The sequence below is a fragment of the Aristolochia californica genome, unplaced genomic scaffold (genome assembly GCF_029961685.1).
Source record: "Aristolochia californica isolate CCGP_79_NKW_82.1479 unplaced genomic scaffold, dmAriCali1.0.hap1 SCAF_1, whole genome shotgun sequence".
Taxonomy (NCBI): domain Eukaryota; kingdom Viridiplantae; phylum Streptophyta; class Magnoliopsida; order Piperales; family Aristolochiaceae; genus Aristolochia; species Aristolochia californica.
This window is the reverse complement of record NW_027181770.1, coordinates 60,658,140-60,682,193: the sequence shown is the minus strand read 5'-3', so window position 1 is coordinate 60,682,193 and position 24,054 is coordinate 60,658,140. Positions and strand designations below refer to the sequence as shown.

At 39.3% G+C, this 24,054-nt stretch overlaps 4 protein-coding genes across 8 annotated transcripts; 2 read left to right on the top strand and 2 right to left on the bottom strand.

Moving 5' to 3' along the window:
* Window positions 1–371: 371 nt before the first annotated feature.
* On the bottom strand, window positions 372–4,738 carry LOC137954161 (ylmG homolog protein 1-2, chloroplastic-like). 4 transcript variants are annotated; one of them, XR_011112567.1, is made up of 4 exons: window positions 3,860–4,738; window positions 3,585–3,686; window positions 1,278–1,413; window positions 372–1,037 (listed from the first exon to the last, which is right to left on the bottom strand). XR_011112567.1 is itself a non-coding variant. In XM_068801641.1 (2 exons), the coding sequence occupies exon 1, from the start codon at window positions 4,702–4,704 to the stop codon at window positions 3,952–3,954; it is 753 nt and encodes a 250-aa protein (XP_068657742.1). In that variant the 5' UTR covers window positions 4,705–4,738; the 3' UTR covers window positions 372–1,037; window positions 3,937–3,951. The 4 variants fall into 4 exon arrangements, 1 of the variants encoding a protein (XP_068657742.1); XR_011112573.1 differs by lacking the exon at window positions 1,278–1,413; XR_011112579.1 differs by lacking the exons at window positions 372–1,037; window positions 1,278–1,413 and adding an exon at window positions 1,493–1,633.
* Window positions 4,739–5,016: 278 nt separating this feature from the next.
* Window positions 5,017–10,995, top strand: LOC137954135 (coatomer subunit beta-1-like). Of its 2 annotated transcripts, none has more exons than XM_068801639.1 (5): window positions 5,017–5,110; window positions 5,272–7,350; window positions 7,691–8,200; window positions 10,076–10,161; window positions 10,500–10,995. In XM_068801639.1, the coding sequence occupies exons 2-5, from the start codon at window positions 5,302–5,304 to the stop codon at window positions 10,702–10,704; spliced, it is 2,850 nt and encodes a 949-aa protein (XP_068657740.1). In that variant the 5' UTR covers window positions 5,017–5,110; window positions 5,272–5,301; the 3' UTR covers window positions 10,705–10,995. The 2 variants fall into 2 exon arrangements, with proteins under 2 accessions (XP_068657740.1, XP_068657741.1); XM_068801640.1 differs by lacking the exon at window positions 5,017–5,110 and adding an exon at window positions 5,123–5,141.
* Window positions 10,996–12,945: 1,950 nt separating this feature from the next.
* LOC137954103 (coatomer subunit beta-1-like) lies at window positions 12,946–19,045 on the top strand. Its single transcript, XM_068801637.1, has 5 exons — window positions 12,946–13,170; window positions 13,332–15,410; window positions 15,772–16,281; window positions 18,203–18,288; window positions 18,615–19,045. Exons 2-5 carry the CDS (start codon window positions 13,362–13,364, stop codon window positions 18,817–18,819), a joined length of 2,850 nt encoding a protein of 949 aa, XP_068657738.1. The 5' UTR covers window positions 12,946–13,170; window positions 13,332–13,361; the 3' UTR covers window positions 18,820–19,045.
* A 168-nt stretch (window positions 19,046–19,213) lies between these two features.
* On the bottom strand, window positions 19,214–23,843 carry LOC137954119 (uncharacterized). Its single transcript, XM_068801638.1, has 3 exons — window positions 23,085–23,843; window positions 21,055–22,586; window positions 19,214–19,529 (listed from the first exon to the last, which is right to left on the bottom strand). Exons 1-3 carry the CDS (start codon window positions 23,764–23,766, stop codon window positions 19,473–19,475), a joined length of 2,271 nt encoding a protein of 756 aa, XP_068657739.1. The 5' UTR covers window positions 23,767–23,843; the 3' UTR covers window positions 19,214–19,472.
* Window positions 23,844–24,054: the final 211 nt, after the last annotated feature.

Genomic DNA, 24,054 nt, shown 5'->3' with positions numbered 1-24,054 from the left:
TGTTCAAAGCTTTGGAGTTTTACTTGTTCCAAAAACTAAGCATCTGCTTCCTTCTCAAATCTCAGTCATACATCATGGAACAATCATATTTAGTTGTAATAACTTAGTATTATAATATATTGTTTACTATAATAAAAATTTCAATGAAGTATCAGTTATTTTATAAGGAAAGTAGATCACATGATCTTTATTTTTAAAGGACATTTACGTTTCCAAACAATCACAAGGGAAACATAAATATGACACATTCTTGTGAATGATACCCATGAACGAGTTCAGTTCATGTTCATCATGAATGCTCCTAATGATCGGTGAGGATCCAAGATAAGTAAGTACCACTGTGTAGCAAACCGGTGTAATTGAATGGTACTCTGGTAAGTAAAATGATCAGAAACTTACTAGTTCAACTGTAAATGCAAACATCTAAAACACAAAATAGTTCAAACGAGAGAGTAGAAATGATAGGGATTGTCTGAGAACAAATTTTATTACGTCGAGATATCCTCCGGTTTGCTTCTTATGGCTAAATTTCCGACACGCTTCACCACTTCAGCTCGTTTGTTTGCCCTCCTCCTTGTGTTGTTGAACCCTGACAGAAGAATGGCGACGCTCTACTCACTGGTTCATTAGGCCCCCTCTGTCGTGGGAGGTTTGCTCCTCATCTGCAGGTGGACTCCTGAAAATGTGATCGTGGACACATCGATTTGGTGACTCCTGAAAGGAATCCAGCCGACTCACCTGATGCAATACCCCTTTGACATAGGACTTGATTTCCTCAGCTAACATTTCCTTATGAAGTTGAGCACATTCTGTGAAGATTTCACACTGAATGTCTCTTTTTGATATTGAACCATGAATCATACAGCCAATTATGCAAACAGCCTCATGACTTATCCAAATTTCCTGAGCTAACTCAAAATTGATCAAGTGCTTCACCATGCTACTATTCCTTGGTGAATTGGTTGAAAGCCATCCAAGCATAAATTTTCCTACCAACTAGTCAGCTTTTCAGCTAAGTGCATTCCACTTGACCACACCTGTAAACATCTAATAATTATTATAAATTGAATTAGGTGCAGAATATAAATAGTACAAAGGGCAATCAACTTCATAATTCATCTATATCTTCTGGCGACCAAATTGATAAAGTTGTTAGCCAGATGAGGTGCATGAAAACCCATCCAAAGATCATCTTTTCATTCAACTGGTCAACTTTTTAGCCCACTTGAGTCAAGTTTGATGAATCAAACTACATTAAAAACTAGGGATAAGACGACCTCAAGTTTGCAGGATGGAGCTTCCACAAGATGTCAACACCTAAATGAAAGTCAACCACAGACTTAGGCTTCAATGGTGATAGTCAAAATCTATAAATCAAGTTTGCAGGATGGAGCTTTCACAAGATGTCAACACCTAAATGAAAGTAAACCACAGACTTAGGCTTCAATGGTGATAGTCAAAATCAATAAATTGTTCAATAACCCTCAAAATATATAAAGATAATATGGTACCTCACAGGAACAGTCCCCAGAGAAAGACACAGAAAATGCACATGATAACACATTCTTTGAAGGCTGAACACACTTTTGTTTTTTGAAGCACTCAAAAAGAAGCAGATGAACTGATGGCAAACCTGTTTACATACATGACTAATTAGGTTCTCTATCTTTCTCTCTCTAACCATGTCAAGCCTCTCAAATTGTTTCTTTTCTTATCCAACAATTTCAAGACTAGTTAGTTGGCAATGTTAAAAAGTATCATTAGCCTAGCCATTATGGTTCTATCATTCTTTCAGTTACTTTTACCTTTCTCCCTCTATCATAGAGAAAGGTTCCCCACCAATGAAAACAAAGAGCCACATTCTTATAGAAGCTAATAATGTTTAGTTCATGGCAGATTTACTGATATCAAGACATAAATGCCAGCATAATAACCAATGACTGAAAAGCTGCTGTGGTGCATCCTGATGTGAATTTTTACTCATTCCACTTAATCTCTAATCAGTGTTAAGCGGGGCTAGTTCCTCCCGAGTAATGTGGAAGCATTCTCCTGCAACAGTTTCTCTCACTCTCTCAACAATTACCCTAAAATTTGCAGCCCACATAAGGTTTATATGCTACCGGGCCTTTTTATCCACAACATTTTCCAACATGTCTAGGCCTAAACAAACAAACTGGCCAAAACTGCAGAACATAAAAACACAGACCACTTAACAGAAAGAATGGTTTTGGATTTGCTCAGATGCCCTGTAAAAATATAGAATTTACAAACCAACAGAAATAGGCAAGAAACTGAAATTAGAATCTAGAAAGAAGTAGAAAGAACAAGATTATAAGAAGAAAAAGAATAGCGCTCGACAGAATTAAAACACAGCGAACTCTCTTTGTGAGTACTTATTTTAATTTAATGTCAGTTACAACCATGATTACAAAACAGAAATAATGAACAGATAGGTGATCAGGCATTAATGTTCTTGCTACTACCTAACAACGAGAATATGGCAATAAGTGAAATTAAGCATTTAGCATTTGTTTCTTTTTTCCCTCCCTCTAATCACTCCACACTACAGATCAGAACAGTCCTGAGCATGTTAATATCTACCCAAAAATGAAAAATGTTTGGTCCACTAAAAAAAAAAACAAAACAATGATTATTCCAAGAACACAGGATAATATTAACTGGGAAGTTTGATCCTAATTTCACAACTGAGCAACCAAAATGATGCATTCTACCCAGACCTATGCTACCTTAAAGGCATAATTTCATAAATCATTCTTGATTCTAATTAGTTCAGTGAGTAAAATAACTTGTTTGACTGCAAACATCTAACACCAATTCTAGACATGATCTAATAAAATTCATTACATCAATGTGCACATGTCCTGCCAAGGAACTGAGCCAACAACATTTTCAAATCTAGTCTTGACTTGAACATTTCTAACTTCACCAATTTTTATGGTGCGAGAGAATCAAATCCTTTTCTATAGCCACTTATATCATCCACTCGCACTTGACTCTACATGTTTAGAAATCAATCAGAACAAGTTGGCAGCTTCCATTTTGCCCTATGTGGCCAAAACTGTTTGGCCCCAAAATGCAGCAAATATCTTCTGATATTGAGATGTTTCTTTTCCCTTTTCTCAAAAATACTGACAAATTTTACGAATTTAAGAAAGAAAACACAACAAAAGGAGATGAAAGTAGATTTAAGGCAACCTGAGAGGAACAAACTAGAGGAGGGGGTCCTTCCATCAAAATAGAGATTGACCAGAACTGTTTACTAGCTAAAAATCCATTTAAGGACTTCCTTTCCTGGCAAATATTGGACATCAAACATCCAAATATTTGTCTGACACCTCTGTTTCCTCAAGTGCAATCTCCAGCTTCCACAAAATCTGAGCTAGTAGCAGAGCTTTCTCTCTTCATTGATGATATAACCTCATTTTCTTCCCTATCGTTCTAATTTCTAGGGTATCATCCTTCATATATTAGGCATTAGTGGTATTGCTTCACGGATACAGGATTTGCACTAAATACACAAGAATAAAAAACACGGGAAGCATGGAATAACAACTGGCAGTCACCTCAAAATCCACTCTGGAAGCAGTAATGAAGTTCCAAGGAATGTAGATTTATAAAAGACAAAGTCAAAGCGTCACGCCAAATGGTAATACATCAGTATTGAGCTGCACATCAAAATTTAAGCACAAAAATGGAAAGTCAGCCTCTTCCTGCACATTTCTTGCAGATAATTCAACTGTGACAATAGAGTAGCTAACATATGTGGTCTGTAACAAATAACTTCACATGAAACTATAACAAGAATACAAATTTTTAAACCTTCAACAAAAGCACTAACTTGATGTGAAGCCTTCCTCTACAAATTTTCAGTAATTGTTACACTGACAAACTTTGGAGCTAGTACAAGGACATTACCACTTTCGAAACCTATCAGTAACTCCCCCTGCTGTTGTTCAGAATCGAACCAAGAGTACCCAAAACAGCAAACGCCAGAAGTGGACTGACATCCAACGTATCAAAAACTGGCGGAATGATGTTCCTGAACAAGTTCAAATAAGGATCACACAAGTCCCTAATCGCCGACAAAGGCTGGCGGTCCCAAGGAATGTTAGGGAACCAACTTAGCAAAACTCTAACCATCAAGACCCCACTGTAAATATCCAGCCACTTGGCCATACCCGCTGCCACAACGGTCAGCGGAGTGTTTAAGTACCCGCTGGGTCGGGCTCTCCGCGCGGCAAAAAACAAGTGACCCACGGTGCAGATAGCATTGGTTCGAAGGGCTTGAATAGCCGCGAGGTCAAGGGAGGCCGGAATCGAGAGAAATTTGGGGGCAAAGGACTGAATTACGTGGCAGAAGACTTTGGACAGCGCGAAGGCGGTGGCGAAGATAGTGGTGATTGTGCGAGTGGAGCCGGAGAGCAGGGTGGTAGCATCGTTCAGAGTGTCATTACTCTTTGTACTTGTACTTATGGTGGTCGCAGCTGCTGCAGCGGCTGCGAAAAATTTGGAAGTGGGTGAAGGGTGTGCGGCAGTGCGGAGGCCGAAATTCAGAGACTGGTGGTGAGAAATGGAGACGTGGGTGGTCTTGAAACAGAGATTGGGGAAACTATGGTTTACAGGTGGTTTAGGTTTAGGGTTTCGGAGGAGAAGAAAGGAACCAGAGGCCACCACGGAAGTCATTGTTATGTCTCCGCCACCTTCTCTCTACCCTCTGTCGCCTTCGTGAAAGAGAAGTATAGACAGGAAGCAATGCTATATATCCAATAAAGGGAAAGCTTACCTTTCAAAATCTTGGACTTGAGATCCTCGGCTACACCTTCACGAGAGAGCCCGATAGACACACTTGGACCATTCCAGTGAGAGGCCCACATGACTAGCCCACTTCTCGATTAAATCTGAAAGTAATACTGTCAAGAACAAAAGCCCATAGAAGTCCAAGGAGCTTAAAACCAGAAAAAATGGAGAGAAAAAGAAAAATTGATTCATAGTCCACCCATGGCAACCCATCTCTGAAGCCAACGACTCTCTTCCCTTCCATTTTAGATGTTGTTTCTTTCGGCATATTCATAGTTCTGAATTCCGCCAGGTGAGTCGTGAGAGGGACATAGTTCTTCCGCGTGAGGCTTTTTCTGTTTCATGTTTTTATTCTCAGTGTTTTGGATCTGAAAATTATGGCTATTAGCAGTTTAGATCGACGAGGTCTAAATCAGGTTGAACGTTAACTGTTTCAGATCTGTGTTGTTTCAGGACCCTCAGGAACTTTTGAGGTTTAGGAAGATGGAGAAATCTTCCAGTCTACTCGTCCACTTCGATAAAGCGACTCCGGCTCTCGCGAATGAGATCAAGGAGGCTCTCGAAGCAAATGATGACTCCCTCAAGATTGACGCCATGAAGAAGGCAATAATGCTCCTGTTAAATGGTGAGAATTTGCCCCAGCTGTTCATCACAATCATTAGGTATGTCTTGCCCTCAGAAGATCATACTATCCAGAAGTTGCTCCTTCTTTATCTTGAGATTATCGATAAGAGGGATTCAAGTGGTAAAGTTCTTCCTGAGATGATTTTGATCTGTCAAAACTTAAGAAACAACCTTCAGCATCCGAATGAGTATATCCGTGGTGTTACTCTGAGATTTCTCTGCCGATTGAATGAGACTGAGATTATTGAGCCCTTAATCCCTTCAGTTCTATCAAATTTGGAGCATCGGAATCCTTTCGTAAGGCGAAATGCAGTTCTTGCTGTGATGACTATCTACAAGCTCCCACAAGGAGAACACCTCTTGGTCGATGCTCCCGAGATGATTGAGAAAGTCCTATCCTCTGAGCAGGATGCATCGGCAAAGCGAAATGCATTTTTAATGCTCTTTACTTGTGCGCAAGATCGTGCAGTTAATTATCTTCTGACTCACGTGGACAATATACCTGAATGGGGGGAGTTGCTTCAGATGGTTGTGCTTGATCTGATTCGAAAGGTCTGCAGAACTAACCGGGGGGAGAAGGGAAAGTACATAAAGATCATTATCTCACTTCTGAATGCCCCTTCCACTGCTGTTATTTATGAATGTGCCAGTACACTTGTTTCTCTGTCATCTGCACCCACGGCTATCAGAGCAGCTGCTAACACCTACTGTCAGCTGTTGCAGTCTCAGAGTGATAACAATGTTAAACTAATTGTTCTGGATCGCCTGAATGAGCTTAAGGCTTCCCACAGAGATATTATGTTTGAAATGATTATGGATGTGCTAAGGGCATTGTCAAGCCCAAATCTTGATATTCGCAGGAAGACGATTGATATTGCTCTCGAACTGATTACTCCCAGAAACATTGATGAGGTTGTTCTGACTCTAAAGAAGGAAGTGGTGAAGACCCAAAGCACTGAGATTGAGAGGAATGGGGAGTACCGCCAAATGCTGGTCCAAGCCATACATTCTTGTGCGATCAAATTTCCTGAGGTTGCTAGCACTGTGGTTCATCTCTTGATGGATTTCTTGGGTGATAGCAATGTTGCTTCCGCCCTGGATGTGATTGTTTTTGTCAGAGAAATAATTGAAACAAACCCAAAACTTCGGGTTTCAATAATTACAAGGCTCTTGGACACATTTTACCAGATTCGGGCAGCTCGTGTTTGCTCATGTGCACTTTGGATTATTGGGGAGTACTGTTTATCACTTTCTGAAGTGGAAAGCGGAATTTCAACCATTAAGCAATGCTTGGGTGATCTTCCTTTCTACACAGCCCCAGAAGAAGCTGAATCCACTGAATTTTCAAAAAAGCAACAACCTGTAAACTCCTTCACTGTCTCTTCTAGAAGGCCTGCAATTCTTGCGGATGGGACATATGCAACTCAGAGTGCTGCATCAGAGACTGCGACATCAGATAGAAGCCTTGTTCGAGGAACTCTGGCTTCACCTAGTAATTTGAGGTCCTTGATCCTCACAGGTGACTTTTTCCTTGGTGCAGTTGTATCCTGCACCTTAACCAAGCTTGTTTTGAGATTGGAAGAGGTCCAGCCCTCCAAAGTGGAAGTAAACAAAGCAGCTGCTTCAGTCCTACTGATCATGGTTTCTATGCTGCAGTTGGGACAATCATCATTTTTGCCCCATCAAATTGATAATGATTCTTATGATAGGATTGTGCTTTGCATAAGATTATTGTGCAACACAGGAGATGAAGCTAGGAAGATATGGTTGCAATCATGTCGCCAAAGTTTTGTGAAGATGCTTGCTGATAAGCAGTTCCACGAGACAGAGGAGATAAAAGCGAAAGCCCAAACATCTCATGCACAACCCGATGATCTCATCGACTTCTACCACTTGAAGAGTAGAAAAGTGAGGCTCTGCTCTAAATTTATTATCTTTTTGTTTTAGAAATGGTCTAGTTAAATTATTCTCATCGTTTCAGCAAATTGTAATATTTAGTAGTTCCCAATGATGCTCTTTGGTTTTTTTATTTCTAGTTTCGATCTTTATATATGTGCACTACACCCCATAGCACTACGGAGATTTGAACCCAAATACCTCAAAGTAGAAAACCCCCATGTGGAGTTTATGAGACTTCTAATGCACTGGAGCGAACAGTTGGACCAGCTAGAACTTGAAGATGGGGATTCTTGTTTTGGCAACATTGTTTATGCGACTTCTAATGTTCTTATTTTCATTTTGTTTCCAGGGCATGAGCCAGCTAGAACTTGAAGATGAGGTTCAGGATGATCTTAAACGTGCAACTGGAGAGTTTACAAAGGATGCAGATGATGCAAACAAGCTTAATCGCATTCTTCAACTCACTGGGTTCAGTGATCCTGTTTATGCTGAAGCATATGTGACAGTTCATCATTATGACATTGTTCTTGACGTGACAGTCATTAACCGAACCAAGGAGACACTTCAGAATTTGTGCTTAGAGTTAGCAACTATGGGTGATCTCAAACTTGTGGAGAGGCCTCAGAACTATACACTGGCTCCTGAGTCCAGCAGGCAAATTCGAGCCAATATTAAGGTTTCTTCGACAGAAACAGGAGTCATATTTGGCAACATTGTTTATGAGACTTCTAATGTGCATGAGAGAACAGTTGTTGTCCTCAATGATATCCACATTGACATCATGGACTACATATCTCCTGCTACCTGTACTGATGTGGCATTTAGGAATATGTGGGCTGAATTTGAATGGGAAAACAAGGTATGTGTCTTGCTGGCATTTGTTTGAAATGTCAATCAAATTTATATAGTAGTTTTTGAAACCTGATGAATTATTTTGTCTTTAATAAGATATGTATGTGGGTGATTTTTTTCTTCTAATTTTCTTGTTACTATTTTTTTTTTTCAGACTACTTTTGCATTGGTATGATGTGGAATTTGTACTACTAGCCTAGTATTCCATTTAGAATCAAATCCACAGAAGGGAATTTACAGTGAATTGGTACAAACACCAATACTTGAAGGAGACTTACAATATCTTCAATGCACAGCAAACACTATCAGCTTTGCAGTGAGTTGCATGTGTGGATGCTTAAAATAATTCTCTTATTTGACTTTTACTATAGAAGTATGTCTCCAATGAAGTAATTGGTAGGCTACTCGTGAGGTCAATTCAATTACTGAAATTTTAAGTGCTAGACTAGGAATGAAAATTGTTAAATTGGGTCCAAGGCCCTATCCCAAAATGACTAGCCAACTTAGGAAACCTTTTCCCAACTAATAAACTCAAGATCTTTGAACTCACTAATCCATGTCGGACTATTCCTTAACACTCCCCCTCACGTGTAGACCATCTTTTGTTGTCCCTACAAGTGGATAGTTTTAGGTGTAGGCCCTCTTTTGTGGTTCTAAAAGTGGATAGTTTTAGGTGTAGGCCTTCTTTTGTGGCTCTACAAGTAGCTAGTTTTTAGGTGCAGGCCCACATTTGAGTACCTGCTCTGATACCATATTAAATTGGGTCCAAGGCCCTATCCCAAAATGACTAGCCAACTTAGAAAACCTTTTTCCCAACTAATAAACTCAAGATCTTTGTACTCACTAATCCATGTGGGATTATTCCTTAAACAAAAATAAACATCTGAACTGAAGCAATTGCAAGTGGGTAATCAGTCTACCACGTCATGTCAACATCTACCTCTTGACCTCATGCTTTGATTTTTATGGTAACTCTTTCAGTAGGTAATCGTGATAACAACTCAGGACTCCTTGGACAACCTTGTCAGACGAAGTTTGTAGAAGGCAACACAGTTTGACAACACAAATCTACCATATAAAATGGACACTTGAACTGAGAAATTAGTCATAGGACTTGATTTTCTGCATAAGTTAGGAAATTCAACCTAGGGGTCTTTTCCATGGAAAATGTGGTGACCTAAATGCTGCCCGTGTGAGTAGTTCTTGCGTAGCAGAGTGAGCTTGTTCTCTAAATTAACTTCCTGGGTTTTCAGTTTTTGCTACAAACGAAATGTCATTCACAGAAAAGAAAAAATGGTGGGAAGCAGTGCTACTTTATGTTATTTATGTTATTTATTTTATTTATTTTTATTTAGTTAGTTAGTCCTTGCATATCAGTACTTTCTGAACTGTCTCTGGACTAAATGGGTCATGATGACTGGATATTTGGTAACATTCTTTTTTCTCTAATAGTATTCAAGAGCATTAAGTTTTTGCTTTTTTGAGCTAAGAGCTCAAATGCCTTTTTTGTGCAAGTTGTTTACAAGTTAACTAGAACACTAATTGATGACAGTACAGAAATAGTACCAATAGTTACCAAGTGTTCTATCTCATTTTTTCCTAAGCCTGATGCCTTTCCCAGTTGGATTGATTGGTATTTGAGACCTGTCTGATAAGTGTGTTGGATCATTACTTGGTAAGTTTTTTTGGAAAGGTACATTACTTGGTATGTTGGTTTTTGCATTTGTGGATACAGGTGTCTTGAGGGCATATCACTGGTGTCTTTATTGTTTTTCAATTTTGAGTGTGTTCACTGCTACTCTGGTGCAATCTGCTTTCTATGAGTGTAACTAATTATTGCAGGTAGTGTTTGAGCGAGTAAATATTGTCTTGGTGTTTTCAGGTGGCTGTGAACACTATTGTTCAAGATGAGAAGGAGTTTTTGAACCACATCCTCAAGTCAACAAATATGAAGTGCCTTACTGCTCCGTAAGTCAGATGTTAAACTGAAGTATTACAAGATATAAATTTTTTTCGATGTTGATAGTTTTGTCCGAGTATAACCCAATGTGGGTATTGAAGTTAGTGGCTTGTTCAGGTCATGCCACTCAAGTGGAATGTTTCATAAAGTACTACTTGAAAAAGTTGATCAATTGACTTATTACTTAGTTGAAACCACTGAACGAGCTGTTGTTTTTGGGTTGTTGACATTAGGGAGTTTAAGTATACCTCTCCCTGCAAATCGTCCAGGGCCAGTGTTTTGTAGTACTGGTTGCTTAGAATCTTGTTCTTGTTCTTTACATCTGCTGTTGGCGTGTTTCCTCCAGGTCTGCATTGGATGGCGAGTGTGGTTTTTTGGCTGCCAATCTGTATGCAAAGAGTGTCTTTGGAGAGGATGCTTTGGTGAATATTAGCATCGAGAAACAAGCAGATGGAAAGCTAAGTGGATACATACGAATAAGGAGCAAAACACAAGGAATTGCTCTGAGTTTGGGAGACAAGATCACTCTCAAACAAAAAGGAAGCAGTTGACTGAAAAGAAAAGCATAGGCATCTAGAATTGCTGTTATTAATTTTCTTTTTTCACTCCACATGTCTCACCGTTTTGAACTCCCTTTTAGTTGCGGTATTTCTGTTTGAAGATGGTAAAGTTTCTGTCATTCATACGTTGCATCTAGGTGACCAGGGACTGGGCATTCAGAAAGCAAATCAGGTTGCTTTTTGAATCTATTGTTTGTCGTGTATATGTGCCAATTTATGATTCTATTATATGCTTCTTGCCTATTCATAGATTAATGGAGCAGAGTTCCCAGCTTTCTCAAATATTTGTCTTGTTGAAAGCCTTGGTTTGTTGCATGCCCTGCTTTTCAATTGGGGCTGATTGACTTTTTTTTTTTTTTTTTTTTTTATGGTTGGTTAGAATGCGCCTGTATCTCGAAGTTAATCAACTATGTTTAAGTTGCCAAACAATACTTACAACGAATTGTTTATAGAGTCAATTATAATTTTGCCAACACGAGACTTATACCACTCAATTGACCATGATAACCAACCTACTTAAACTCACCCTCACATAGGCATACAACAACAAATGATGTTATCCAACCTCCACTAACAAAAGAATTTTTAAGTAGCTAACTAAGTTACACAAGTTTAGATCCATATAGTTATTTGCAATAGCTAACTAGGCACAATAAGTGTAGATCCGCACAAGGGTTTTCAAATATGTTTGCCTAACAAGAACTTTGATTTACACACCCGTCCCCAAGGCTTCTCTACCTTTACTAAACAACAACTTAGATCCACAAATGATTTTACAGTAGTGAATCCTTAACCACACAAACTTGTCTCTCAACTAATGAGATGATTGACAATCTTGGTTACACAATGCATGACTAATGCTTACAAGGGTTATTTGCTGAGACTATCAACTCAATATGATATCCTGTCAAATAGTCAATTCACAATTCAAGCATAAATAGATAGGTAAACCCATCTAAAGTACCTAATCAATGTAATAACAACTCAAAAAGGTCCTTAAGTTACTAGATTTCAAATATTAGCTCGACGTAAAATGGATTGACTTTTCCAACGAGGAAAAATTATACTGGAGGTTAGTATGATGAATGATTTTAAAGTTTAAGCCCACAAATAGTAATATGAACTTTGATCAATAACTTCTAAATGCAAAAGCACAAGTTCAATGCATTAGACCAAGTTTAATCGATATTCAAAGTAAATGCACATTAACACTTCAAATTCTACTTAAAAGTCCCTTTAGACGCCTTGGCAAATCTATATATTAGAATGCATAATATGTTTTTGAAGCATGGGAGCAAAGATTCTTATGTGAAATATGCTAAGCAAAAAGATTTCAAAGTATTAACCCAAAAGTACTTAGCTCTATGAAGGATTTCTTTTGAAAACACAAACCAATCTTCAAAATTAATTTTAAAGTGTAAGAGCACTTAGGAGTGGTTGATTTTGTGTTTGGAGTCAACAAATATAAACATTGAGGCAAAATCAATTTAAATAGATGAATTTTCAACGCCAAAAAATAGAGTCATTGATCTCTACAAAGAACTTTTTGTCTTTTTGTAAATCTCAATAAAATCCTAACTAAAAATCATAATCAAATGTTTAATATTTTTGTTATGATTTGTTAAACACATAGATACATCACTTATAGATTTTAAAAATATATCTTGGCTAGGGGTAGCCATCGAGTGGGTTAAATGGGAAACTTGACTCCACCCAAAAAACTTGGATTTGGGTTTTCTTCTTCACCCGCAAGGTAGGAGAGATAGGGTTGAAGAAAAAAACTCTGAGAGTTCATGGCAGGGATAAGTTTTACCAAACCTGACCCTAATTTGACCTAATTGACTTATGTACCTTTTTTAAATTATAATTATATATTAAGAAAAAAGAACTTTAATTTTCAAAGATTTTTTATATTATTTAGTTTTATAATATAATCATTTTATATAGATTAATTTTTTTAAAAATATAATATTAAATAAATGTTAGACGGGCCATGGGGACAAAGATCAGATCAAGTCGGGGTTACAAGGATGATTTTTTTTGGGTCAGGTTTCGAGATGGGCATCATAATTTTTTAAAATCAAACCCAACTTGTGCCCACCCATGATCTTGGCCATGTTTGAGGGTTAAAACTGTACCGAGCCAAAGTGTTTTTCGGAGCTTGCTTGGTGCTACCCTACATGACGTTCGAACAACCCTCTTCCCCGTTTTGAAACCGCTACGACCGAATCCTTTAATTTGCTTCCATGGGCCAAATCTAGCCAACTCTCTCGTCTCACAGTGAATACTCTGTTCCCTTCCCTTTCTCTCCCTTTCTATCTCGGATTCTTGTCCTCTCTTTCGATAATATTCAATTTCGGTTTCCCTTCATTTCTATCTCGGATTAGGTGTTTTTTTTCTTCCGTCATAACTGTTTATTTCTATCCCCTCCCGTGTTTTAGTTCCGAATTCCGCCAGGTGAGTCGTGAGTGGGACATAATTCTTCCGCGTGAGGCTTTTTCTGTTTTATGTTTTCATTCTCAGTGTTTTGGATCTGAAAATTATGGCTTCTAGAAGTTTAGATCGACGAGGTCTAAATCAGGTTGAACGTTAACTGTTTCAGATCTGTGTTGTTTCAGGACCTTCAGGAACTTTTAAGGTTTAGGAAGATGGAAAAATCTTCCAGTCTACTCGTCCACTTCGACAAAGCAACTCCGGCTCTCGCGAATGAGATCAAGGAGGCTCTCGAAGCAAATGATGATTCTCTCAAGATTGATGCCATGAAGAAGGCAATAATGCTCTTGTTAAATGGTGAGAATTTGCCCCAGCTGTTCATCACAATCATTAGGTATGTCTTGCCGTCCGAAGATCATACTATCCAGAAGTTGCTCCTTCTTTATCTTGAGATTATCGATAAGAGGGACTCAAATGGTAAAGTTCTTCCTGAGATGATTTTGATCTGTCAAAACTTAAGAAACAACCTTCAGCATCCGAATGAGTATATCCGTGGTGTTACTCTGAGATTTCTCTGCCGATTGAATGAAACTGAGATTATTGAGCCCTTAATCCCGTCAGTTCTATCAAATTTGGAGCATCGGAATTCTTTCGTAAGGCGAAATGCAATTCTTGCTGTGATGACTATCTACAAGCTCCCACAAGGAGAACACCTCTTGGTCGATGCTCCCGAGATGATTGAGAAAGTCCTATCCTCTGAGCAGGATGCATCGGCAAAGCGAAATGCATTTTTAATGCTCTTTACTTGTGCGCAAGATCGTGCAGTTAATTATCTTCTGACTCACGTGGACAATATACCTGAATGGGGGGCGTTGCTTCAGATGGTTGTGCTTGAGCTGATTCGAAAGGTCTGCAGAACTAACAGGGGCGAGAAGGGAAAGTACATAAAGATCATTATCTCACTTCTGAATGCCCCTTCCACTGCTGTTATTTATGAATGTGCCAGTACACTTGTTTCACTGTCATCTGCACCCACGGCTATCAGAGCAGCTGCTAACACCTACTGTCAGCTGTTGCAGTCTCAGAGTGATAACAATGTTAAACTAATTGTTCTGGATCGCCTGAATGAGCTTAAGGCTTCCCACAGAGATATTATGGTTGAAATGATTATGGATGTGCTAAGGGCATTGTCAAGTCCAAATCTTGATATTCGCAGGAAGGCAATTGATATTGCTCTCGAACTGATTACTCCCAGAAACATTGATGAGGTTGTTCAGACTCTAAAGAAGGAAGTGGTGAAGACCCAAAGCACTGAGATTGAGAGAAATGGGGAGTACCGCCAAATGCTTGTCCAAGCCATACATTCTTGTGCTATCAAATTTCCTGAGGTTGCTAGCACTGTGGTTCATCTCTTGATGGATTTCTTGGGTGATAGCAATGTTGCTTCTGCCCTGGATGTGATTGTTTTTGTCAGAGAAATAATTGAAACAAACCCAAAACTTCGGGTTTCAATAATTACAAGGCTCTTGGACACATTTTACCAGATTCGGGCAGCTCGTGTTTGCTCTTGTGCACTTTGGATTATTGGGGAGTACTGTTTATCACTTTCTGAAGTGGAAAGCGGAATTTCAACCATTAAGCAATGCTTAGGTGATCTTCCTTTCTACACAGCCCCAGAAGAAGCTGAATCCACTGAATTTTCAAAAAAGCAACAACCTGTAAACTCCTTCACTGTCTCTTCTAGAAGGCCTGCAATTCTTGCAGATGGGACATATGCAACTCAGAGTGCTGCATCAGAGACTGCGACATCAGATAGAAGCCTTGTTCGAGGAACTCTGGCTTCACCTAGTAATTTGAGGTCCTTGATCCTCACAGGTGACTTTTTCCTTGGTGCAGTTGTATCCTGCACCTTAACCAAGCTTGTTTTGAGATTGGAAGAGGTCCAGCCCTCCAAAGTGGAAGTAAACAAAGCAGCTGCTTCAGTCCTACTGATCATGGTTTCTATGCTGCAGTTGGGACAATCATCATTTTTGCCCCATCAAATTGATAATGATTCTTATGATAGGATTGTGCTTTGCATAAGATTATTGTGCAACACAGGAGATGAAGCTAGGAAGATATGGTTGCAATCATGTCGCCAAAGTTTTGTGAAGATGCTTGCCGATAAGCAGTTCCACGAGACAGAGGAGATAAAAGCGAAAGCCCAAACATCTCATGCACAACCCGATGATCTCATTGACTTCTACCACTTGAAGAGTAGAAAAGTGAGGCTCTTCTCTAAATTTATTATCTTTTTGTTTTAGAAATGGTCTAGTTAAATTATTTTCATGGTTTTAGCAAATTGTAATATTTAGTAATTCTCAATGATGTTCTTTGGTTTTGTTATTTCTAGTTTTGATCTTTTTCTTTAATTTTATGTTGATTATACATGTGCACTACACCCCATAGCACTACGGAGATTTGAACCCAAATACCTCAAAGTAGAAAACCCCCATGTGGAGTTTATGAGACTTCTAATGTGCTGGAGCGAACAGTTGGGCCAGCTAGAACTTGAAGATGAGGATCCTTGTTTTGACAACATTGTTTATGCGACTTCTAATGTTCTTATTTACATTTTGTTTCCAGGGCATGAGCCAGCTAGAACTTGAGGATGAGGTACAGGATGATCTTAAACGTGCAACTGGAGAGTTTACAAAGGATGTAGATAATGGAAACAAGCTTAATCGCATTCTTCAACTCACTGGGTTCAGTGATCCTGTTTATGCTGAAGCGTATGTGACAGTTCATCATTATGACATTGTCCTTGATGTGACAGTCATAAACCGTACCAAGGAGACACTTCAGAACTTGTGCTTAGAGTTATCAACTATGGGTGATCTCAAACTTGTGGAGAGGCCTCAGAACTATACACTGGCTCCGGAATCCAGCAGACAGATTCGAGCCAATATTAAGGTTTCTTCGACAGAAACAGGAGTCATATTTGGCAACATTGTTTATGAGACTTCTAATGTGCATGAACGAACAGTTGTTGTCCTCAATGATATTCACATTGACATCATGGACTACATATCTCCTGCTAACTGTGCTGATGTGGCATTTAGGAATATGTGGGCTGAATTTGAATGGGAAAACAAGGTATTTGTCTCACTGGCATTTGTTTGGAATGTCTGTCAAATTTATGTAGTAATTTTTTAAAGCTGATGAATTAATTTGTCTTTTCATAAAAATTAAGTAAACTAGTGGTTTTTTTCCCATTTTCAGATTACTTTTTTTTTTTTTTACTTGCTTGGCAAGATGTGGAACGGGTACCCTTAGCCTAGTTTTCCATTCAGGATATAATCCATACAAGAGACTTTGTAGCGAGTTGTAACAAGCACCAATACTTGGAGGAGACTTAAAATGTCTTCAATGTACAACAAACACTATGAGCTCTGCAGTCTCTTAGTTGCATGTGTGGATGTTTAAAATGGTGCTCTTATTTGACTTGTAGTACAGAAGTATGTCGCCCACAAAGTAATTGGGTATAGGCAAATGCAATTACTGAAATTATAAGTCCTAGATTATGAAAAAAAATAAACATCTGGACTGAAGCAATTGCAATTGGGTAATCAGTCCACCTTGTCATGTCAACTTTTACCTCTTGATCTTATGTTTTTATTTTTATGTTTAGGTAATCATGATAAAAACTCAGGACTTCTTGGATATGCCTTGTCAGATGAGTTTGTAGAAGTCCTAATTAGATGTTGAACACAGTTTGACAACACAAATCTGGCTTATAAAATGGCCTCTTGAACTAAGAAATTAGTTGTAGTGCTTGATTTGTTGCAGAAGTTATGGAAATTTTGTTAAGTTGTGGAGCCTAATTAACGCCCTACACTGAGTTGGTCGTGGATCAACATACGCAGTTAGGTTGTCGTGGGGGTTGGACCTCCCAGGGGTGTAGGGGGCTTTGCCCCTACCTGGTCCACGATATATTAACTGTTATTTCATTAAGGGCAGTCTGAGAATTTCACTTTTGTAATGCGGTTGCCCTAATTTTCTCTTTATAATTGAGGGGCGCTGCTATTAGGGTTTTGTCATCTTATACCGAAGAGCATCTCGAGTTACAGCCCGAGAGGTTAGAGAGAAAAACCTGTAAGTGTGCGATTTTTCTTGTAAAGTATTTCATCTTTATAGTGGATTACTGTAGCAGCAAAAGACAAGACGTAGTCTCACCTTGAGGCGAACCCGTATAAATCTTGTAGTGTTTTTTTTGTGCTTTTTTTTTCCTTTCTTCAGCGTTTATTATTATTGCTCTCGTTAATTTGGAATTAGAGCATCTAATTCCTAACAAATTCAAGTTAGGGGTATCTCCATGGAAGATGTTGTTACCTAAATGCTACCTGTGTACATAATTGTAGCTTAGCAGAGTGAGCTTGTTCTCTAAATTAACTTTCTAGGGTTTTTGGCTATAAACAAAAGCCATTGACAAAGAAGAAAAAAAGAAGCAGTGGTAAATTTATGTTACTTAGTATTTTTTTTTTCGGACAGCCTCTGTGTATCAGTACTATCAGAACTGACTCTGAACTAATTGGTTTATGATGACTGGATATTAAGTGACCCTTCTTTTTGCTAATTGTATTCAAGAGCATTGAATTTTTTGCTTTTGAAGGCCAAGAACTCGAAGGGCTGTGTTGTGCAAGTTGTTTACAAGTTAAATTGGAACATCACTATATGATGACAGTACATAAATAGTACGAACAGCTACCAACTGTCCTATCTCATTTTTTTTCCTAAGCCTGATGCCCCTCCTGGTTGGATCAATTGGGATTTAGTATGATTCATGAGTTGGACCAATTGGATTTAGTATGATTCATGAGTTGGCATATTACTTTTTAAGTTGGGCTCCCATGTGTTGATACATGTTTCTTGGGGCATGTCACCGGTGTCTTTATTGTTTTTCAATTTTGAGTGTGTTGTCTCTGCTACTCCAGTCCAGTCTGCTTTCTATGAGTGTAACTAATTATTGCAGGTAGTGTTTGTGTCCTGTAAGCAAATGTTGTCTTGGTTTTTTCAGGTGGCTGTGAACACTATAATTCAAGACGAGAAAGAGTTTTTGAACCACATCATCAATTCAACAAATATGAAGTGCCTTACTGCACCGTAAGTCAGATGTTTAACTGAAGTTTTACAAGATATAATTTTTTTTTCAATTTGATAGTTTTGCTGTAGAATAACGCAATGTGGGCATTGAAGTTAAACAGCTTGTTCAGGTCTAGCCATTCGAGTGGAATGTTTCATAAAGGATTACTTGAAAAAGCTGATCAATTGACTCATTACATAGTTGAAACCACTGAATGAGCTGTTGACATTAGGGGCTGTAAGCAATACCTGGCCCAGTAAATCGTCCAGTGGCCTGTGTTTTATAGTACTTGTTGCTTAGGACATGGTCCTTGTTCTTCACATCTTCTGTTGGCGTGTGATTCCAGGTCTGCATTGGATGGTGAATGTGGATTTTTGGCCGCCAATCTGTATGCAAAGAGTGTCTTTGGAGAGGACGCTTTAGTGAATGTCAGCATCGAGAAACAGGAAGATGGGAAGCTAAGTGGATATATAAGAATAAGGAGCAAAACTCAAGGAATCGCTCTCAGTTTAGGAGACAAGATCACTCTCAAACAGAAAGGAGGCAGTTGATTGAGAAGACAAGCGTAGCCATCAAGAATTGCCGTTATTATTTCTCGTTTTGCACTTCTCATGTCTCACCATTTTGAACTCCATTAGGTGCGGGTATTTTCTGTTTGAAGAGGTTAACGTTTCTGTCATTCATACCGTTCATCTAGGTGACTAGGGAGTGGGCATAGAGAAAGCAATTGCCTTTTGGATCTGTTGTTTGTGGTATATACAAGCGTATTTATGATTCTACTGCTTTTTTCTTGCGTATTCATAGATTCATTGGTGAACATTAAAGCCCTATTTACCGCTGGGTTGGAAAGGTGTCTCAAGAATAATGTTTTTCTTAGGTTTTTAAGAAATTTTTAATTCGTTACAAGTGCAAAGCAAAAGTTGTATTAAAAAGAGACAATTTATTAACACAAGTTAGCCCTGGATCTTTACCGAGGGTCTTTGCTAAAAGCCACTGGATCATGAGCAGTATTTACAGTATTGGCTTCTCATCATCGCAGCTTTCCACTCAATTCAGCAGGTATAGGGAAGGGTATGATCAAACCCTAGTCGTACTATAAACAGCAGAGAGTATTCAATGATGATCAGGACTCGGCCAAACCCAAAAGTGCGCTTAAGCGGAAAAAGCGATCCATTCCATGGGTCAATAGCTTCCTTGAGCACTTTTAGTCAGTAATTCCGTGGATTGATACACTTCGGCAGCGCCTTTTCTTTGAGCCAATCTGCCAAAAGAAATAATTTCAAATTAACAAAGGTAACCTAGACAGAACACACTGTTAAGAGAATCCATCATTGACTCTCAAATTCCTTCTACTGATCTCTGTGTAAGCTAATGCTCGATAAGTATCATCATTCCCTTCCTGCACTACCAAAGCTTTTCAATATTGAAAACTAGTTTATATACATTCTACTGTTTTTCATTTCCATCAGGAGAAGAGATTAAAAGTATCATCATTCCCTTCCTGCACTACCAAAGCTTTTCTATATTGAAAACTAGTTTATATACATTCTACTGTTTTTCATTTCGATCAGGGGAAGAGATTAAAAAGAATAAACCCGCTCAATGGTGGTCCGTTGGCTCAATGGCAACATGAGAGGTATCAAGTGTAAGTTCTTGGGAGGTTCAAGTGCGTCACATGGGTATGGGGTGAAGTCTGTGTTAGTAAACAACACTCAAAAAAGAAACAACCCAATCAGGTTTCCACTCCAGATCAACAAGGAAGGCTGTGCATGAAGTCGGCAACCATAATAAAAGATTTCTCATTGACGACAACATGGATCAAGCAATCATTGAGCCGACTCCGACATAGTTAAGATCAAGGCTTAGACAATCTCAACTAGAAAAGAAAACTGAGGAGATTAGATCAAATAAAAGAAACCCAATTTGACCAAGTGCATATCTTTGCAAATGGAAAAGCCAATCTGAAGAGGACAATAGTGGAGTCAGTCAGTTCAATGGCTAATCCTGACATGGATAAGACACGGACTTAATTATGACAACTAGAAGAGAAAACTGTGAAAACTACAATAAATATCCTATTCTCATTATTGATTACCCAACTGAAGCTCTATCAGACAAGCTTACAATATGGGAGATATTCACTTGAAGAGTCAATTCTGCTTTACTTTATTTTCCTTCAAGCTGATAACTGGCTACTTAAAACTCTGTGATGTACTCACAAATAGCTACCTTCAGCAACTAGCACTTAGGGAGCTAATAAGTCAGAAAGCACTGAATCTTTAGGATTAAATAGATATGCATTAGTTGCTCAAATGGGATGTGTCATTTACATGATCCAATCCAACTACAAGACCACTTTACCCTTTCAAACCCAGTTAAATGATAAAAGAGAGGATCAATTTTTTTCAACAGTAGAATAGATATTAACTAATTGTTATGTGGACAAGTGAACAACTGTCTTGGACGAAAGTGCAACAAAATGCTCCATAATAGATGCATACTTAGTTTGTTACTGTTTCAAGCAAACATGATTAGATGACCACAGAATAATGAGACACTACAAACTATTACTTAGAAGTGAAACCCTTTTCTTTTAAATAGGAAGTACAACCATTTAAATGCTCAAGGTTGACTAGGAAACGGCCACCTTGAATGAAAACTAGGTATAACAGAAAGTCACATCTCCATATATGAAATCAAGGACTACACGACATACAAAGCTATAGAAAACAAATTCATACAACAAAAATTAAAGAACAAGAAGCAAGTTAACTCTTCTTGTATACCTTAGATGATGGAGGAGGTAAAGAAAACCGGCGTGCAGCCATGAGAGGATGATTTAGAGATCGAATCTCTTGAAGTTGTGAAGCTATTTCCTCCAACAATTGCAACTCATAAAATCTTTCCCTTTCCTTGTTTTCAATAGAAACAGCCAGCTTCTCCCTTCCGTTTTGCACAAACTTTAGCCTTTCTCTAAGCCTCCCAACTTCTGTTTGAAGTTTTAGCCTTTCGTTGTCAACTGCAGAAAAGGAATTTCTCCTCAAAGCAGAAACTAAAGCTTTGGTTTGAGAATTGTCTTGCACAAGTACATCTGACCTACTTCGATATATGTTTGCTTCTGACTCTACCATGTTTGCGGTCATATTATCACTTATAACACCAATCTTTCCAGCACCACAAGCTTCAAAAGAAATACCTTGTTTACCAAAGCTCTTTGAAGTTGAACCTGCATATAGTGACCCATCTTTCTCACCACTTTTCATATCACATGGCTTATTGTAATCATCAATGACATGGACATCAAGAATACTCGACTCTGCCTCGAACTGAGCAGTTTTAGAGGTAGCGCTTCTCAGATCCGTAACTTTGTCACTGCTTTTTAATTCAAGATAACCAGCCGTTGCCTTGTCAACCAAGAAAGAAGTATCCTGAGCATTATTCGTTTCACATGATATGGGAATTTTTGGCAAATGAACCCCACATGACTCAGCAGTGGATACCATACCCTTCTCCTGAAACTTCATGCTGCACTCATCCAATAAATGAGTATGATGTTTGTCAACAATCTCAATCCCTGGTCCTTCCCAATCTGGCAACTGTGATACATGCCCATAAGAATCACTTTGTTTCTCATCGCAGTGTTTTGTCTCCTGACGTTGGTTCAAATCTTTCACAGTTCCATTCTTTTCAATAGATTCACTAATCTGCTGTAGAATGATCATTGGATCATCCATGGAACCCAGTGACTGTTCTCCTGATCCATGCAATGCATAACCAAGATCATCTTTACCCATATCTTGAAGCATCACTGAAGCCTCTGCCTTTTTCTCATCAAAGAGTATCATTTGACGATACATCTCAACTTCCTTTTCTAGCACAAGTTTTTCCTTCTCTCTTCTCAATAGTATCTCCTTGAGAATATCCATCTCTTCTTCATCGTACACAGATTTCTCTTCAATCTCTCTCTGATATTGCCTAGCTTCCATTTCAATTGAAGCCTTCTCCTTTTGAAGACGGCGTATCATTCCCATTGCCTCATCAGCAGCAGTTGCAGCGGCACTTCTCTCTTTCTCTAACTCAAGGTAGAGAGCTGCACGAGCAGACTGCTCCTCTTCAAGTGCATGTTCCAAGATTCTTATGGTACTTGAGTAATTTCTGTCAAAACAGGAACCAAGACTCTGAGAATGGTGTAATCTTTCCACTGCACAACTCGAACCTTCAGCCCCAAAGTTTTCCTTCAGTTGTCCATAGCATTCACTATCAGTATTCAGTTGAGTTTCTTCAAGCAATTCAGCGCCAGCATAAGATTCAGTATCACCTGAAACCATATAACTTTAATTGCTCAGTTCCCCCGAAGTAAAATTCTTATTTATTAAAACATGCACGTCGAATTATATCAGTCCTGTTGACATGCATTGATTGGTAAGCCATCCAGATCTTATACCAGTACATGGGTGCTCTAAGTTCATAAAGAGATCCAGTTATATAACTGTAGGATCCCTTGACATTTCAACAAATCATAGATGGGATTGAACAACGGCAATGCAATTTAGTTTTGAGTTATAAAATGTTCAAAATAATTGAGAAAAGTGAGAGAGAAAAACAAACTAGACATCAAATGAAAATCTAAGTTCTACCAAAAGAGAGACAAATAAAATTTCATATTTCCTCATAGTTCAATTTCAACTATTAAATCCTGTGAAATCCGCTTCCAAATCGCAGAGCTAAATTTCTTTCTAAAAGCATTTTACTAGATGGAAAAAGATAAAGACTTTGAAAAGCAAACAGCAGAGAAATGCATTCTTTTTTAACTCACATTGAAGTTGTTCCCCACCAGAATCAACCGAAACAGAACTTTCCCCACACATTTCTTTACCCTTCTCGCCGATAATCGCATTGTCCGACGACGAGATAGGCGAAAAGCGTCCATCTCCAACAACGACCCTCCGCCGCCGCCGCCGGAGACTAGAAGACTGGCCACGGTCCACCCTCCCTCTCCCCCTACCTCTTGACCGAAACTTCGCACCACTCCCATTCGAAACCTCAGCTGGCGAGGCTGTCAAGGCCAACCTGTGCGACACGCGAGAACAAGAAATCGAACTAAACGACGCCTCTCCATCAACTTCCGCAGCCTGTCCCCCCAGCCTACGATCACAACCACCATCAACACCCCCATCTCTCAGCAGCTTCAAATCCACATGGCCGCTGCCAGTCCAGAAAGAATCAAATGGAAACTTGGTCTTGACACCCATCTGCGCCGACGAGATCCTCCTGATGGGCCCATCAACGAGTACTCTCTGCAGGCACATACTACCCGCGGCGGGGTCCCCAAAGAGACCGTTACAAGGACAAGGCAGTCGGAGACCGATGAGATTAAGGAACTTGGACGCGAAGAAGGCGAGAGCAGCGCCGCAGAGGAGGAGGTACGCGAGCGCGAGGTCCAGGAACGCCCCGACGAGCGTCGAGACCGTCCATGCGTAAATCTCCTCGCAAGCCATCGACGGTTCTCGTCTCTCCCTTCTTGAACACCCTAACAGGGAATTGGGAATTTGGAACTTGGAACTGGGAATCTGTGGCTTCTGTCTTGAGGAGGCGGAGGCGAAGTGTCTGATTTCGCTGGGGAAGACCGTCGAGGGAGTCGAATGTGCAGTGGGACCCGCCAATAAACACGGGGCAGTTCTGTTGGATCGAGAGGGTGGGCTCCACTAAAACAGCTAAACTCCTCCAACGGTACAACATTACGGCGCGTTTTACGCGAGAAATACGTTGCGGACAGTCTACGAACG